This window comes from Myotis yumanensis, unplaced genomic scaffold (genome assembly GCF_028538775.1).
Source record: "Myotis yumanensis isolate MYYU_CA2020_CCGP unplaced genomic scaffold, mMyoYum1.0.hap1 SCAF_2, whole genome shotgun sequence".
Taxonomy (NCBI): Eukaryota; Metazoa; Chordata; class Mammalia; order Chiroptera; family Vespertilionidae; genus Myotis; species Myotis yumanensis.
In genome coordinates this window covers 32121899-32138471 of record NW_027223753.1, presented here as the reverse complement: position 1 = coordinate 32138471, position 16573 = coordinate 32121899, and the positions used below count along the sequence as shown (strand labels likewise).

Genomic DNA, 16573 nt, shown 5'->3' with positions numbered 1-16573 from the left:
ACTGGGGATGTGCCCGCAACCAAGGTACATGCCCTTTACTGGAATTGAACCCGGGACCCTTCAGTCTGCAGGCCGATGCTCTAGTCACTGAGCCAAACTGGTCAGGGCCACATCAGAACACTTTTATCCCTTCACTTACCAGCATTACATTTACAGACTGGGCCATCACGCTGGTGTGGGATTTCAGGATGTTAAAATTGAATGCGGGAGTTATTAGGCGCCGGTGCTGGGACCACCTGATTCCCTGTAGACTCAGTAGTCCTTCTCCTTGAGACATAAGAGGCACAAAAGCATTTTATTAGAAGGAGAGGTGAGGAACAGACATCATGGAGTGACCATGATGTACAGTCATGACGTAATAGAATGTCAAAGTAGTGCTCATATATTAAGATCAAGGTGAATTTTGATGCTTACATCTGGGATGAATGTAGTTAGTATTGTCAGCAACTCCACTTTATGAAGCCTTATGAGAGTGTTCATACTGAAATCAGCAGTTACTACCTGTGTAATAATTAAGTCACTTAACCTTCCTAAGTCTTGATTTTCTCAATGACCAAGTGTGATAATAAATATCTACTTCACTGTGTTTCAATGAAGATGTATATATAAGGCACCTTGCCTGGTCTGTAGCTGCCAGTGGAGATACAGCAGATATTCATCTTCTCTCTCTCCAAACCAACCCATAAACTATACTGTGAACACAAAATTCACAAGGAACTGGACAAGAGTGTCTATTGTGTCCCCACATAGCTCCTCCTTGAGCCCTCGTCAGTGCTTCACATCCATGAATGATACAAACAGAAATCACTCATCAAGGCCAATGCCTCATAATCTTCTGTTACCAGGGGGGTCATTAAAGATTTGGCTTTAAAAGAAAAGTAAAATATATCCTATATAATAAAAGCCTAATATGCTAAGTGTCTGGTCGACCAGTCAGCCATTCAACCAATCAAAACGCAATATGCTAATGATATGCTAAGGCCACTCAACTGCTTGCTATGACGCACACCGACCATTGGTAGTTGACTTGTTGATCAGTCTCTATACCACCAGGGGGCAGATGCTCCAACTGGTAGGCTAGCTTGCTGCTGGGGCCTGGCTGATTTGGACTGAGTGAGACGGGCCGGACATGCCCTGGAGCCCGCTCACAGTCCCTCCCTGGCTGGCCAATCTCCCGCATCCCTCCCCAGCCCCTATCATACATTGGTGGGGTCCCTTGGCCTGGCCTGCACCCTCTTGCAATCCGGGACCCCTGAGGGGATGTCAGAGAGCCGTTTTTGGCCTGATCCTGCAGGCCAGGTCAAGGGACCCCACTGATGCGCGAATTCATGCACTGGGCCTCTAGTTAATATTTGATTGTCATCCTTCATTGAGGGCTTACAACATACCGGGCTTGTAATGCATGGTCGGGCACTGGTATGGAGGCAGCTATTACAATCAGTCCTGAAAATGTTACATTTAATCCTCACAACAGTCCAGAGATGTAACTCTCTTCCTCATCATCAAAGGTGAGGAAACAGAAGCTTGGCGAGATTAATTGACTTCCCCAAGACCAAACTCAACTAGTCAGTCGGGGGCTGTATTCCAATTCAAATAGTTCTAAATCCAAAACCTATGTTCTTTCACTTAATTCCTTTCTTGTCTAACATAAATACCAATTACGTAGCTAAAAGGCTTAATTTATCTGTTCATGGAATATTTCCAAGCTGTACTTTGGAGCAAAATTTTACTGATTTGCATACAGAAGTAGAGGAAGTCTAAAAAGAAAGGGAAGGAGCCACAAAAACAAGAGAAGAAAGAATAAAATAAAAAATACTGATGGCTAGGCTGCAATTTTAAAGACAGATGGTACAGATACACATATATGCTGCCTTGAGAATGAGATTTCAGGGACAGAACTGGACAAGGAGGATTCCTAGGAAGTTGTGCTGTTACCATAGCACTCCCTCCTGACCTTTCCCCTAGATTACTTGCAGTGTAGGTCTACCATACTCTTAATGCTTTTGAATTCCGACGTGAGTTTCTTTGAAATGCTCTACTATAGCAAGGGGGCTTCTAACAAGTGAGTGGGTCACATACATACCGAGTACTGAAACCAAGAACCTGTACAAGTACTGGGACTTGGGATCTGCAGAGTCAAGGAGAAGAAACAAAAGACAGCATTAGAGGAAAATTATCAAAGTTGGTGAAGGTTTTCTCATTTTCCCACATTAACCCCAAATAGTCAAAGGAAACCCAGGGCTCACTCTTGCAGCCCTTGGCAGGTGTAGGGGTTGGGGAATTGACAAAACTCTTGGTTCTGGAATCAGAGAACAGCAAATCCCTTGAGACAGATAGGTGCATGAACCCAGAATCTTTCCTCATTTACACTTCTTAGGACACAGAGATTACCCGCAGGTTACAAAGTGTCCAGAACAGGAGTTGGGACAACGTATTATATGGTTTTTTGGGGAGGGGGGTGAGAAGGGGGACGGGGAATGACAACAGGGGTTGGGGAAACACCAGAAAGCAAGTATAAGTGCCACTTGTGGTTCTCATGAACTCTAACGTGGTGTTTTACATCTCCTATTCTTTAAGAGTCAACCATGAAACCAACCTGGAGAACTGCTAAAAATACTGGAGATTTTGCTAAAAGTAATGGAGAGAATGGCACAGGGAAGAAAGATCTAAATATCACACCTTAATTTACAAAGTTGATGGAACAAAAACTGGACATTTAATTTTGTGCTATGAGATAAGGTACTGTGGAAGCCTTGAAAAAGAATTGGATGGAGGAGTCAGAGAACTTGTGCTCCAAAGGGAACACAGTTGAGAAATATGCAAAAAACAAAAACAAAATGTGGACCACAGGGGAGAGGTTAGCCTGAGTAAAGCACTGACCTGGCATTCAGGGCTATATACCGAATTGGCACAGGCAGAGCTACTTCTGAATCCCTCTGAACACTTACCCTCAAGAAAGGGGCCGGGCTGAGGAGTGTTGATGACACCGAAGTCACAAAACCAAGAGAGGAAAAGAAAGCCCGGGGTGATTTGGGGGTGCCAGCTGGGCTTTAATACAGTGACCTAAAAGGGCCCATGGAGGTCTGAACTAGAGAGGGACTGGGTTTGTGCGGGAAGGATTGGTGGGATGCCTCCCAACACTTCCTCCAGTTCCTCTTGAAGGCTTAATACCAATCTTTGCTTCAGAATTCCTTTAGAATCCTGGCTATGGGTTGTGCGTATCACTCCCAGGAGGATGAGGTTGCTGAGATTCATTCCTTGTCTTACCTGTTCTGCTCAGAAATGTCTTTGCATAGTCCGGGTCATAGATTTGGAAAAATACTTCAAAGGGCCCAATCCAGGCAGGAAAGCCACATGGGTATTTTTTCACAAACTCTTCAATTGCCTCAAAATCACCCTCCCGAAATAACTGCAGTGAAAAAAGTGAAGGAAATTAGAGGTGCCAACCAGTCTAGACTCATCCCCTCTTACAGAGCTGAGCTGAGTTCAGGGCCTGGGTAAGGTCACCAGGCAGAGGGACCTAACACTTTTTCTGGAAGTGGGTGAATATGCTTTTCTTGGGATTCCTAAGCTTGGGGTATAACATTCTAAACAAGGACAGCGTGTTTATTTTCTCAATATAAATACATGCTGTATTCCCAGATCAAGTCACTGTCAGATGTGAGCTGTTTTCCCAGTTGAGCGGGTGAAGGGAGTCCAGTCACATGCCCTGCCTCACCTGCCACAATCACATGCTTAGGTTAGGAGTGGCATCTGAAAGCTGAAAATAATTTTTTTTCCTGTGTGGAAAGCTAACTGTTAGTGTGTTGAACATGATGCATCCATCCAGCTCACCATTCCCTCTCCCTTTCCTCTAATTATTGATGAGTGTCTTTTTTGTAATAACTTAATAGTAAATACTTCTCTCTAAAAACCTGCCAACTCCATCTACAAAGAAAATCCAATTCTTTTTCGTATAACAGTAGAAGTTTCATTTATATAGGAGTGTGAAGCTTGACGCAAACTCAAATGCAAAATGCTCAGCCTACCACCACTTCTCATATACTCCACCTGCCCCTGTGCAGCCCTTATCCAAGCATCACCTCCTCACCGTAACTGAACTGCCAAGCCATGACCATTCTGCCCTGCCGACCAGCAGAAAGATAGGAAAGTAGGGTGTTTGAAACAACTCCATCATGGCCAATCTGATCTCTTCCCAATGCTGACAACTGACAACATTCTATTTAGCCAGTGATTCTTATCTACCTTTAAGTCAGTCCAAATGCCTCTGTGTGGAGTGAAAGACTCATCACGTGTGACCCAAGTCCACACTAGTAAAAGGTTTCAAAAAGAAGAAGTCAAATTACTGCCTAGATAAATTACAGGATTTCCTGTGGCTCGATGCATGTAATCTATCTTCTCACTCTAGTTCAGATAACTGTGTGCCAGCTGGGTGTAGACACGATGTAAGAGATAGATCTAAAATTTCCCCCCACTTTGGATATAAGCTCTTGCTTTGAACTGAATCTATTTATTTCCAATGTCTGCTAAAATTGCACCTAGGCCCTGCTGATGCCCAAGAATACAGAAGCAAATAATTGTAATTTATATTATAGATAAAACAATAAAAACAAACTCATATGCAAAACTAAAAAAAGAAAAAAGAAAAGAAAACCAAAAACCTCCTTTCACCCTCTAAGTTGGGAAAACAGCTCACAGTGTATGTCATCTGACAGTGACTTGGTCGGGGACTACAACATATAGTTATATGGAGAAGATAATTACACTGTCCTTGTTTAGAATGTTATACCCTAAGCTTAGGAATCCCAAGAAAATTTATAAATCAGAGTATAAATACTACCATTAGAAATGAACTTTTTGCCTGATACACAGACTGCTACTAATGGTTCATTTAAATAGTTCCATTAAGTCACTGACAATAGATTCGTTTATATTGGCTTCTTGTATAACATGGGGTGGGAGAGGTGAAGGGACCTATATGTGTGTCTTACAGGGAATTTCCCTTACACACACCTGCTCCTTCTGGAACCTAAAATGTTTTGCAATGCAAAATAGTTCCATCCTCTCCTTGCGGTTGAGTGATGAATCAAAAGGAATGTAGTCTGTCCGGTGTGCTCAGTGGTTGAGTGTCCTGTGAACTAGGACAGCGGTCAGCAAACTGCGGCCCCTTGAATGTGGCTCTTCCACAAAATACCACGTGCAGGCATGGATGTACAGTGCGATTTAAACTTTGTGGCCACACTCAAGGGGCCAAAGAGCCGCATGTGGCTCGCGAGCCGCAGTTTGCCGACCACTGAACTAGGAGATTGCGGTTCAATTCCTGGTCAGGGCATATGCCCAGTTTGTGGGCTTGATCTCCAGTGTGGAACTTGCAGGAGGTAGCCAATCAACAATTCTCTATCACCACTGATGTTTCTATCTCTCTCTCCCTTTCCCTTCCTCTCTAAAATCAGTTAAAATATTTAAAAAAATTAAGGAACATAAAGCGTTAAAAAAAGGTAAAGAGGTAGGGTTGGTAATATTAGCCAGCTTGATATATCAGCCAACTCCAATTTTCAAAACTCTGAGAGAGGCCTCTCTTAAACACAAAAAATAATTTAGTGACAGTCAAGAGGAATACTAGTATAGACTTTAAAATATCATGAAGGCAAAGACCAATCTGAATGAAAATAAAACCGTTCTATTTATGACTAGCAAATAGAAGAAAATATTCAGAAACAAATTTAAGAAAAAATGTGTAAAACATCTAGCCTGAAAACTAGAAAACCTTCTTGAAAGAAAATTTAAAAGACTTTAAATAGGTGGAAAGACACCCATGTTCATGGATCAGAAGACTTAATATTAAGATGGCAATATTTCTCAAATTGACCTACAGATCCAATGCAATCCGAATCAGAATTACAGCTGGCTTCTGGCTTCTGTGTAGATATTGGCAAACTGATGCTAAAATTTATATGGAAACCAGAAGCATTGAGAATAGCCTAAATGTCTTGAAAAAGAACAAAGTAGGAGAACTCATGCTTTCTGATTTCAGAACTAATCCAGAAGGCAACAGTAATTAAAACAGTGTGGTATTGGCATAAGGATAGGCATATAGATCAATTATATAGAATTGAGAATTCAGAAATAAAGTTCCATGTTTATAGTCAATTTATTTTTGAAAAAGGTGCTGTGAGATAATATATATATGTCTTCCCCCAGTTCCTGGCACAGAGTTCCTAGAACCCTTTTTTAAAAAATATATTTTATTGATTTTTTACAGAGAGGAAGGGAGAGGGATAGAGAGTTAGAAACATCGATGAGAGAGAAACATCGATCAGCTGCCTCCTGCACTCTCCCTACTGGGGGTGTGCACGCAACCAAGGTACATGCCCTTGACCAGAAACGAACCTGGGACCCTTGAGTCTGCAGGCCGACGCTCTATCCACTGAGCCAAACTGGCTAGGGCCCTAGAACCCTTTTGATGTCCTAAGTGACAAGAGTACTAGAAGCATCTTTTGTTCTAACATTCGATCTTTGAGCCTGGTTCCTGACACAGGGTTCTAACTCCTTGAATTTTCCTTGGTGATAGCAGTGTCTTGTTGGGCTCCTGGCGGGGAGCCGGGGGGCTGGTCATCAGAAAGACTAAGCCATAATTAGAAACTTAGAATTTTTGGCCCACCTCTCATTCTTCTGAGAGGGGAGAGGGGCTGAAAATGGTGTTAATGACCAATCATACACGATAAAGCCTTCATAAGCATCTGAAAAGTACAAAGTCTGGAGACCTTCCTAGTTGATGAACATGTGTAGGTGCTAAGAGAGTGGCACACCTGGAGAGGGCATGGAAGCTCTGTGCCCAGTCCCATATAGTTTGTCCAATGCATCTCTTCTATCTGATGTTCATCTGTAACCTTTATCATACCCTTTTATGATAAACCAGTTATCAGTAAGTAAAGTGTTTTTCTGATTTCTGTGATTTCTTCTAGCAAATTAAAAAAAAATATTTTTATTGGATTTAGAGAGGAAGGGAGAGGGGGAAAGAGAGAGAGAGAAACATCAATGATGAGAGAGAATCATTGGTCAGCTGTCTCCTGCATGCCCCACACTGGGGATCGAGCTTGCAACCCAGGCATGTGTCCTGACTTGGAATTGACCTGTGACCTCCAGGTTTACAGTTTGATGCTCAACCACTAAACCATCCTGGCTGAGTACCTTCTAGCAAACTAATCCAACCTGAGGAAGGGTCATGGGAAACTTCAATTTATAACTGGTTGGTCAGAAGCACAGGTAACAAAATGGACTTGCAATTGGCACCTGAAGTGGAGGTGAGGACTGAGCTCTTAATCTGTGGGATCTGATGCTATTTTCAGGTAGACAGTATCAGAATTGAGTTAAATTTTAAGACACCCAGTTAGTGTCACAGAATTGCTTGGTGTGGGGAAAACTGTAAAACATCTGGTGTCAGAAATGTTGTGGATGTAGTAGTGGTGTAAGAGTAAAGTAGATACACAGAAGGAGGACTTGGCTTTCCCTACCCAGGTGCCCAAACAATTTAATGGGGGAAAGAATAGTCTTTTCAATAAATGGTGTGGGATAACTGGATATCCACATGCCAAAGAATGAAGTTGAACCCCAACCTCACACAATATACAAAACTCAAAATGGATCAGAAATCTAAATGAAAGAGCTAAAACTATAAAACTCTCTGTAAGACACTTTAATTTAAAAGGTCACCTGGAGAAGAAGTGATAAGAATTTAACTTTGAATTTGGCAATTGTTTCTTAGGTATGACAACAAAAGTATAAAAAACAAAACAAAAGAAAAAGTAGATAACTTGAACTTCTTTGTTGTCTTAAGCTAGTAAGTTTTAGGATTTTAAAAATGCTTTATACTGCCTGGCTGGCGTGGCTCAGTGGATTGAGCATCATCCCATGGACCAAGAGGTCCCAGGTTCAATACCCAGTCAGGCCACATGCCCAGGTTTCGGGCTCGATCCCCAGTAGGCGGGGTGCAGGAGGCAGCCGATCAATGTGTCTCTCTCATCCATGTTTCTATCTCTCTCGCCTTCTCCCTTCCTCTCTATCTAAAAATCAATAAAAAATTAAAAAAATAAAAATGCATTATAAGGTAATTAATACAAGAATAAATGAAGAATAAGATAAACTCTTGGAAATTAAAATTATGATAGCCAAAAAAAAATTTTAATCCTCACCTGAGGATATTTTTTTCCATTCATTTCCAGGAGGAGTGGAAGGGAGGGAGGAATGGGAGAGAGAGAATGAGAAAGAGAAACATCAATGTGAGAGAGACACATCAATTGGCTGCCTCTGGCATGCGCCCCTACCTGGGCTGAGGAGCCTGTAACTGAGGTACATGCCTTTGACTGGGAACTGAACCCGCGACGACCCTTGGGTCCGAGGGTTGACACTCTAACCACTGAACCAAACCAGCCAAGGCATGATAACTAAATTTAAAAAATTGTAGAAAGATAAAATCAAGAAGCAGATTTTTGAATGTTTTTTTAAAATAGAGGCCAATCCAGGAGGTGCATATTCAACCAATAGGAGTTGCAGAAAGAGAGAAGAGAAAGTTTCAGAGGGTGATGGGAAGGCGGTATCAAAGAAATTGTACTATTCACCATTATTGTTCTGTTCCTAACTCTTCATCCTTACCACTTCGATGCATACCATAACCAGAACTTTTATTTATTAATGTAAGGGTTGCCCTTAGCCACTGGAGCCTGCTTTGTTGCCTACATAACAGTCTCGAAGTGCTGGAAATTTAACACTCCTTAGGACCAATCTTCTACCAATGACTGTCGGGAGTTAGTCTAAAAATGCCCCAGTTTCTCTCTACTCTTCAGGCAGGATAACTCTGAGTTATACATACTGGCTACCAGAGTTTGCCTGTGGGATTAAACTACAGTTGGCCACAGTGGTAACTTGTTTGAAAGCCAACCTTATGTTGACTGCTGTCTCATCTCTACCTCAACTGCCAAATCCTCTATCAAAGTTTCCTGGAATCATCTCCAAAATAAAATACTTGCTCTTGAATCCTTGTCTTAGGGTCTTATGCTGGGAAAACCTAAAGTAAGACAAAGATTTTCCATAAAAATTTCCCAGAACTGATTGATATGAGTTTCCAGATAGAAAAGATTGCTGACCAAAGCATCAGAGATAATAATTCAACAAACAAACCAACCTAAGTGCCACACCTAAGGGCATCATAATTAAATTTCAGAACACCAGAGGCAAAGTGAAGATTTTAGAGCTGTTAGAGAGAGGGAGATAAAAGGATTATATAATAAAGATTAATAATTAGATAGGGGAGAGAATTCTGGAAAGATGGCAGATTAGGAAGTACCAGTAACCTGCCTTCCCACCTAGACAGCCACTGCACTGGCAGAATTTGTCAAATGTACCTATTTTGTAACTTTGGAGTCTATTGAAGGCTTGCAGCTTCCAGGAGTAAGGTTTGGACTGTACATTGCAGTTAATTTTTGTCAGTTTCAGCTCTTCACACAGTAGCAGCTACCCATTCCCCACTCCCAGTCCCATAGCAAACAGTTACAGGTGTTCCGAAAGCAGCTTGGACACAGCGGGGTATGGAGGTGTACGTGAGGGAGAAGCACCCGGTTCTACAAATATTGGGAATTACTTCTTCTGATCACAGGGGCACACAAATAGGATAACGGTCATTTTTATTGTACCTCCTCCATTGTTGCAAGCCCCCTTGCTCTCACCAGCTGAAGTGACTTCTAGGAAATTTTAAAGGCCAGTGCCCTTTTCTTCTTGCCATTTTCCTCTTTTTTTTTTTCTTGTTTGTGAACTATACATTAAAAACTAGGACATTCAAAAGCAATTGTATATATAAGGAAATTAGAAAGTGGCCACACGTGTTTTAAGGAAAGGCACAGGCTCAGAAAAGATCTGAGAAGACATTAAATTTACACCTCATGATGATCCTTGTTACATGGAGAGCTTACAACAATTAAAGAAACAAAAAACTAAAGCAAAGTGCCCCCCCATCAAACCCTGGAAAAGGGAGAAAATCTGATTTCTTAAATAATCATATTATTATATTGAAATGCCTAACTTTCAACAAAAAATTACAAGGCATACAAAAAAAAAAACAACAAGAAAATATAACCCATCTAAATAAAAAATTTAATAAATAGAAATTGACCCTGAAAAAGACTCAAGGGCAGCACTATTAGATAAAGACTTCAAAACAACTGTGTTACAGACGCTAAAGAATGAAAGAAAGATGTGAAGAAAATTTTAAAAAGTGATGTATGAACAAAACACAAAAATCAACAAAAGGATAGAAAACCTAAAAAATGCTGGTGATTAAAAGTACAGTAATGGGAATGAAAAACTCACAGAGGGATCCAAAAGCAGATATAATCAGAAAGAAAAAGTATCAATGAACTTGATAAAAATGATGGAAATTATTGAGTCTGAGAAACAGAAAGGGAAATGATTGAAGGAAAGTGAACAGAGCTTAAGGGACCTATGGGATGGCATCAAGCTAACCAACATACAGTCTCAGGAGGAGAGAGAGAGAGAGGGATAAAGGGAACAGTTGAAGAAATAATGGCTGAAAACTCCCCAAATTTGATGAAATACATAAATATAGACATTTAAGAAGCTCAGTGAACTCCAAATAATCATACTTTTGAAATCCAAAGACAAAAAGAGAACCTTGAAAGCAGCAAGAGGGAAGTGACCCTTTACATACAAAGGATTCTCAATAAGATCAGCAGCAGATTTCCCATCAGAAACTTTGAAGGACAGAAGACAGCGGTTTGATATGTTAAAGTGCGGGGCAGGAACCAGGTGGAGGAGGGCAATGGGGGATAAAGGGACGACAACTGTAATATTTTAACAATACAGATTTTAAAAATAATCCTGAGAGGTACTCTTTCATTCCTGTTTCACAGATAAGGAAATCAAAGCATATACACTGAGTGGCCAGATTATTATGATCACCCCATCAGTACAATGAAGTGAATTAGTTATGCAAATAATAATAATAATAATAATAATAAAACCTTGAGAGTATTTGCTTAGGAAGTTTTCAATATTTAGTATTTTTGGAAGTGTCAATGAAGTCAATGAAGTACTGATGGGGTGGTCATAACAATCTGGCCGGTCATAATAATCTGGCCACTCAGTGTATAGGTGCACTGTGCAGTTCTAAGCCATTATTTACCAACATATATTCTGCAATAAAATAATCTCATGGTAAAAAACAAAAAACAAAACAAAAAAACCCACGAAGTGCAAGGCACAGGCACACCACACACACACACACACACACACACACACACACTCACATTCACACAACCTATGTCCAGCAAAACTGTCCTTCAAAATTGAGGCAGAAATGAAGACATTCCCAGATAGACAAAAGCTGAGGGAGGTTATTACCACTAGACCTGCCCTGTAAAAATGCTCAAAAGAAAAATGAAAGGACACAGGTAAGTAACCCAAAACCACATGAAGAAATAAAGATCTCAATAAAGGTAAATGCATGGACAATTATAAAAGCTAGTATTATTGTAATAGTGATTAGTAACCCAATTTTTGTTTTTATATGATTTTAGAAATTAATGCACTTAAAGGAATTAGTAGTCTATATTTTAATAAAACAAGGAATCAGGGGTAGGAGTGGATTTAGGTAACAGGAGAGTCTTCCTCTACCATACAAATTTAAGTCAGTCAATATTTTGTGAGTGAGTGGCTGGGGCTGTTCCCTGCTTCACAAGAACCTTAGGAAAAGAAAGTTAATTTTTTTCCAGTTGAAATAGCCTAATGTTGGCAACTATTGAGTCCAATTTTGCACATTTTCTGCAATTAATAACTATTATTTAGGCTAATACTTCCTAAAAATATTTTAACAATACGCGTGGAAGACTTTTTAAAATGCAGTACATAAATGCAAGAGATTGGTGAAGCAGACCTGAGTTACTCCATGCTTTCTTTTCCCAGATTCAGCTCCAGGGTGTTTCCCTTCCCCTGTAAGGCTGGGAGGGAGCAAAAAGGAAAGATGCAGAGAGCCACGAGCTGGGCCAGAGAGGTCTGTGCAGGATGGAAGGATGGGAGGAAGGGTGGGAGGAAGGAAAGGAAGCAGTCGCCTCTCTGCCCGCCGGCTTTCCAGCATCCTCCTTTGTCCCTCTCTTCCGTCTCACCTTCTGGTGGCCCGTTAACCAGTGGAGGGGGGGTGGCCCTGGGAAGGGGCGCAGATCTCGCAGTAGCTGCTGCCTCCGCAGGAAGAGTTTGATGGCCTGCAGCAGCACTACGGTCAGGAATGACACGAACACCAGGTAAAAGGGCCTTGTCCAGCGCATCTCCAGCCAGGAGGTCTCCATCACGCTGCTCTGCGGTTGCCGGCAGTTTCCAGGCACCCGGGAGCGGATGAGCTTTCCGAAGCCTGGCGCTTGGCGGTGATCACTCAGCCCCGGAAGGAGGAAGAGCGATGGGAGCGGCAGCTCAGGCTCGGCCAGAGGAGGTAGGCGCAAGTTGCAGGATTTCCAACCCTTTATCAAGGGATGCAAATCTTCATTCAGGACGACCTCCTACAGGATATCCTCCTGGAGTATCATATTTCAAGAGTGACTGTTTTCAATCAAGGGAAATTTGAAATAATGCCAAGCTTGAGGTCATCATTTTTCTTCATTGCCACACATAAATGGTAAACTGCGATACAAAAAGACCTTCTTTCCACTCTGAAATTGTATAAAAACCCATAGGGGTCTCTGGACTAGTGGTGGGCATGTATAATCATTATATTCATAGAGTGTGGCCTGACAAGTGGTGTGCTGGTAAATGTTTTACATGTGGTGCTCACTCTGATTTCTAGTGTTTGTGAATGTCCACCGTATTCTATTTCAAGCTGCCGGCAGAGTACCCTGAATGGTGAATTGGGAAGAGATGTTAAGTAGTTCCATCATATACATGCAATCAGGGACCTCAACATAATTTGTGGATCACAGGACAAAATGAAAACGTGTTAAAAATTTATTAATGAGCCGTAACCAGTTTGGCTCAATGGATAGAGCGTCAGCCTGCGGACTCAAAGGTCCCAGGTTCGATTCCGGTCAAGGGCATGTACCTTGGTTGCGGGCACATCCCCAGGAGGGAGTGTGCAGGAGGCAGCTGATTGATGTTTCCCTCTCATCGATGTTTCTAACTCTCTATCCCTCTCCCTTCCTCTCTGTAAAAAATCAATAAAATATATTTAAAAAGTTTATTAATGAGATGAAGACAGTTGAGCACTAAACCAAACACACACCCTTCTGAGTGCAAGGTCTGTGTGACTGCTCAGATTCCATGCCCATGAATCGAGCTCTGGACTCAGGAGACATAACTTCTTGAGCATACCTAATAGAAATGCAGTAAAGTAGTTAGAAAGGAATGAGATTTTTATTACTTAGTAGATGCTGAAGTAGGATCCAACAGACCCAGCTTCCCAAGTTGCTGTCCCCGACTCCCAGCCTTCTTTATAGGTATTTTCCACAATTCACTTAATCATTCGTGTATTATTGCTAAGATAGGCACCTGTTAAGTGTTGGATTTACAGCTGTAAACAATAAACACAATCTCTGTTATAACTTCTTATTCTCTTCCCAGTCACTGCCTCTCCTGTGCCCGCCCCCCCTGCGCCGCCCCCCGCCGCACCCCTCCCAATCACCAAGCACCTACACCACTCTTTGGAGCTAGATTTTATTTGGCAGGTTAATGGTTAAGACAGACTCCAATGGCAGTTACTTCATCTGGCCCCTCGATTGTTCCATTTTGTACCACAACTGTTTCAGCTCTCTCTTCCCTAGACCTTCCCACCTCTTGCCTACCTCCGTCCCTCGGCTAGAAGTTATTTGACAGTGTCTCAGAATAATATGGTTTCTAATTTATTTTTAAAATATGTTTTTATTGATTTTAGAGAGGAAGGGAGAGAGAGATAGAAACAATGATTAGCTGCCTTGTGCAGGGCCCCTACTGAGGATCAAACACAGGCATATGCCCTGACTAGGAATCCAGCCAGAGATCTGGAATGACAATCAACTGAGCCACACCCTCGGGGCAGAATTATATGGTTTATACAATTAATGTTGAGTACATTGGCAAGCAAGTTTTTGAAATATTGAGGAAGCAGTGAAATTTACATAGCAGGTTTCATGCAGAGGGCCAAGAATACATGGTTCCATCATTTTCTTCCCAAACAGCCTGGTGGTAAGAGAATGGAAATTTTCGGGAAGGAGGCATAGAGCTAATCCCACTCTTACTGTACATGAGCCAGTGCTGGCAATGCCAGGAAACAAGGATCAAAGGTAAGCCTTCCTAGGGACAGTTCACAGTCTGGTGGAGGGGACAGATAGGTAAGCAAAGACATACAGTAAAATGAATAAATGCTATAGTTGGAAGGATTCCTATGGATTATACAAGCAGACACTGAGACACTTGAAATATAAGATGAATGTTGAGTGCCCTGGAGACAGGCTCAAGTTTGAAATGTGTTCATTGGAAGCTGCTGTAACCATAGCTGTTGAAATGATTGATAGAGAAGCTTTAAAAAAGTAGCTTGAGAAGTGAATATGATGGCAATTAATTGAGACTGTGGAGAAAGTATTAAAAATTCTGAAAAGTTTGGCTATGTCAAAAAGGAGACTTCGGATGGTACCCAGTTGTGGATTTGAGAATAGAAGGAAGTTAAGACTTTCTTTCCCCCCTCTCGCTCCCAATTCTTGAAGAGTGAGAGAGCTTGGAATTGGTAGTTGATTTTCTTACAGATATATTCCGCCCCTTGCCCATCTCTACCCAGCCTGGCCCCCAACCACAGTACTGTGTGTGCCCATGGACTATGCATATATGTTCTTTAGCTAATCTCTTCACCTTCTTTTATCCAGTCCTCTGCACCTCCCTCTCTTGTGAGTTCTTCAGTCTGTTTCATGTATCTATGCCTCAGGTTCTATTTTGTTCATCAGTTTATTTTGTTTATTATATTCTACATGTGAGAGCATATGGTATCTGTCTTTCTCTGACTGGCTTGTTTTGCTTATCATAATAACATCCGGGTCCATCCATGCTGTCACAAAGGGTAAGAGTTCCTTCCTTTTACAGATGCATAACATTCCAGTGTGTAAATGTACCACAGCTTTTTTATCCATTCATCTACTGATGGGCACTTGAGCTGTTTCCAGATCTTGGCTATTATAAACAATGCTGCTATGAACATAGGGGCGCATATATTCTTTCTAATTGGTATTTCAGAATTCTTATGGTATATTCCTAGAAGTGAAATTGCTGGGTCCAAAGGCACTTCTATTTTACATTTTTTGAGGAAACTCCATACTGTTTTCCATAGTGGCTGCACCAGTCTGCATTCCCACCAACAGTGTATGAGGTTTCCCTTTTCTCTACATCCTCACCAGCACTTATTGTTTGTTGCTTTTTGGCGGTGTGAGGTGATAGCTCATTGTAGTTTTAATTTGCATCTCCCTGATGATTACTGATATTGAGCATTTTTCATATGTCTATTGACTATCTGCATGTCCTCTTTGGAAAAGTGTCTATTCAGGTCCTTTGCTCATTTTTAATTGGATTGTTTGTTGTCCTAGTGTTGAGTTATACAAGTTCTTTATATATTTTGGAAATTAACCCCTTATCAGATGTATCTTTGGCAAATATGTGCTCCCATGCAGTGGGTTCCCTTTTCATTTTGTTGATGGTTTATTTTGCTGTGCAGAATCTTTTTAGTTTGATGTAGTCCCATTTATTTATTTTTTCCTGTGTTTCCCTTGCCGTAGAAGATATAACAGCAAAAAACATTGCTATGTGAGGTGTCTGAGATTTTTACTGCCTTTTTATTCTAGAATTTATATGGTTTTGCAACTACATAATTTGAGCCAAATTATAAATGTGTTACTACTTCCATTTTTTTCAGTTGTTGAACTTCCATGGTTATTAGCACTAACTCTATTAATCATGGTTATCCCATTGTGCTACTTAAAAATTTTAATATGAAGAAATAAGGTCTACTATATCAACAAAGATTGGGATTATCAAAATAAAATTAGTGAAGAACCTATTTTGTAAAACTTGCATATATGTTGTATTTATTATAATGATCTCAGCAGAATTGCAGAAGTATTAATTTTTCAATTTTATTTTTACTGAATTTATTCAAAGACTTAATTGTATTGGTAATATTTCTGATAAGTCACTTGATTTTTTCTTTGCAACATTTATATTTTCTTATAATAGGTTTTTGTCCACTTGAAATAACTGGGTTGGAGGAAGAAATGCAAGTATTTCAGCATCTATAGTTTAGATTTTAAAGTATTATAATTGCTAAATAATCTCGCTGTCACCACATAACAAAAATGATGAATGATTATAACCCTTTTGCCTAAAAATCCTCACAGAGTTGGTAACATATCAATCTGCATATGCTCAGCCAGTGTGAGGATTGGCATTTCTGCCCTGTTCCTGCCCTACATTAAACCTGCCCAAGGCACGATATCACTGAGCCAATAAATGGGAGCAGGAAACTGGCATGTGTGGATTAATGTCTGCAAAAATTACCCTGCTT

At 40.9% G+C, this 16573-nt stretch overlaps 1 protein-coding gene across 1 annotated transcript in view; it reads right to left on the bottom strand.

Annotated features, from left to right (window-relative positions):
- The window catches only part of CYP4X1 (cytochrome P450 family 4 subfamily X member 1), a 46654-nt gene extending 34167 nt beyond the window's left edge, over nucleotides 1-12487 (bottom strand). The window contains exons 1-4 of the mRNA XM_070405062.1: nucleotides 12174-12487; nucleotides 3268-3409; nucleotides 2084-2128; nucleotides 140-267 (exon numbers count right to left, since the gene is read on the bottom strand). Coding sequence (XP_070261163.1) covers nucleotides 140-267; nucleotides 2084-2128; nucleotides 3268-3409; nucleotides 12174-12353 — 495 coding nt within the window. The 5' untranslated portion in view covers nucleotides 12354-12487. The remainder of the gene's footprint in view (nucleotides 1-139; nucleotides 268-2083; nucleotides 2129-3267; nucleotides 3410-12173) is intronic.
- Between the last annotated feature and the right edge of the window lie 4086 nt (nucleotides 12488-16573).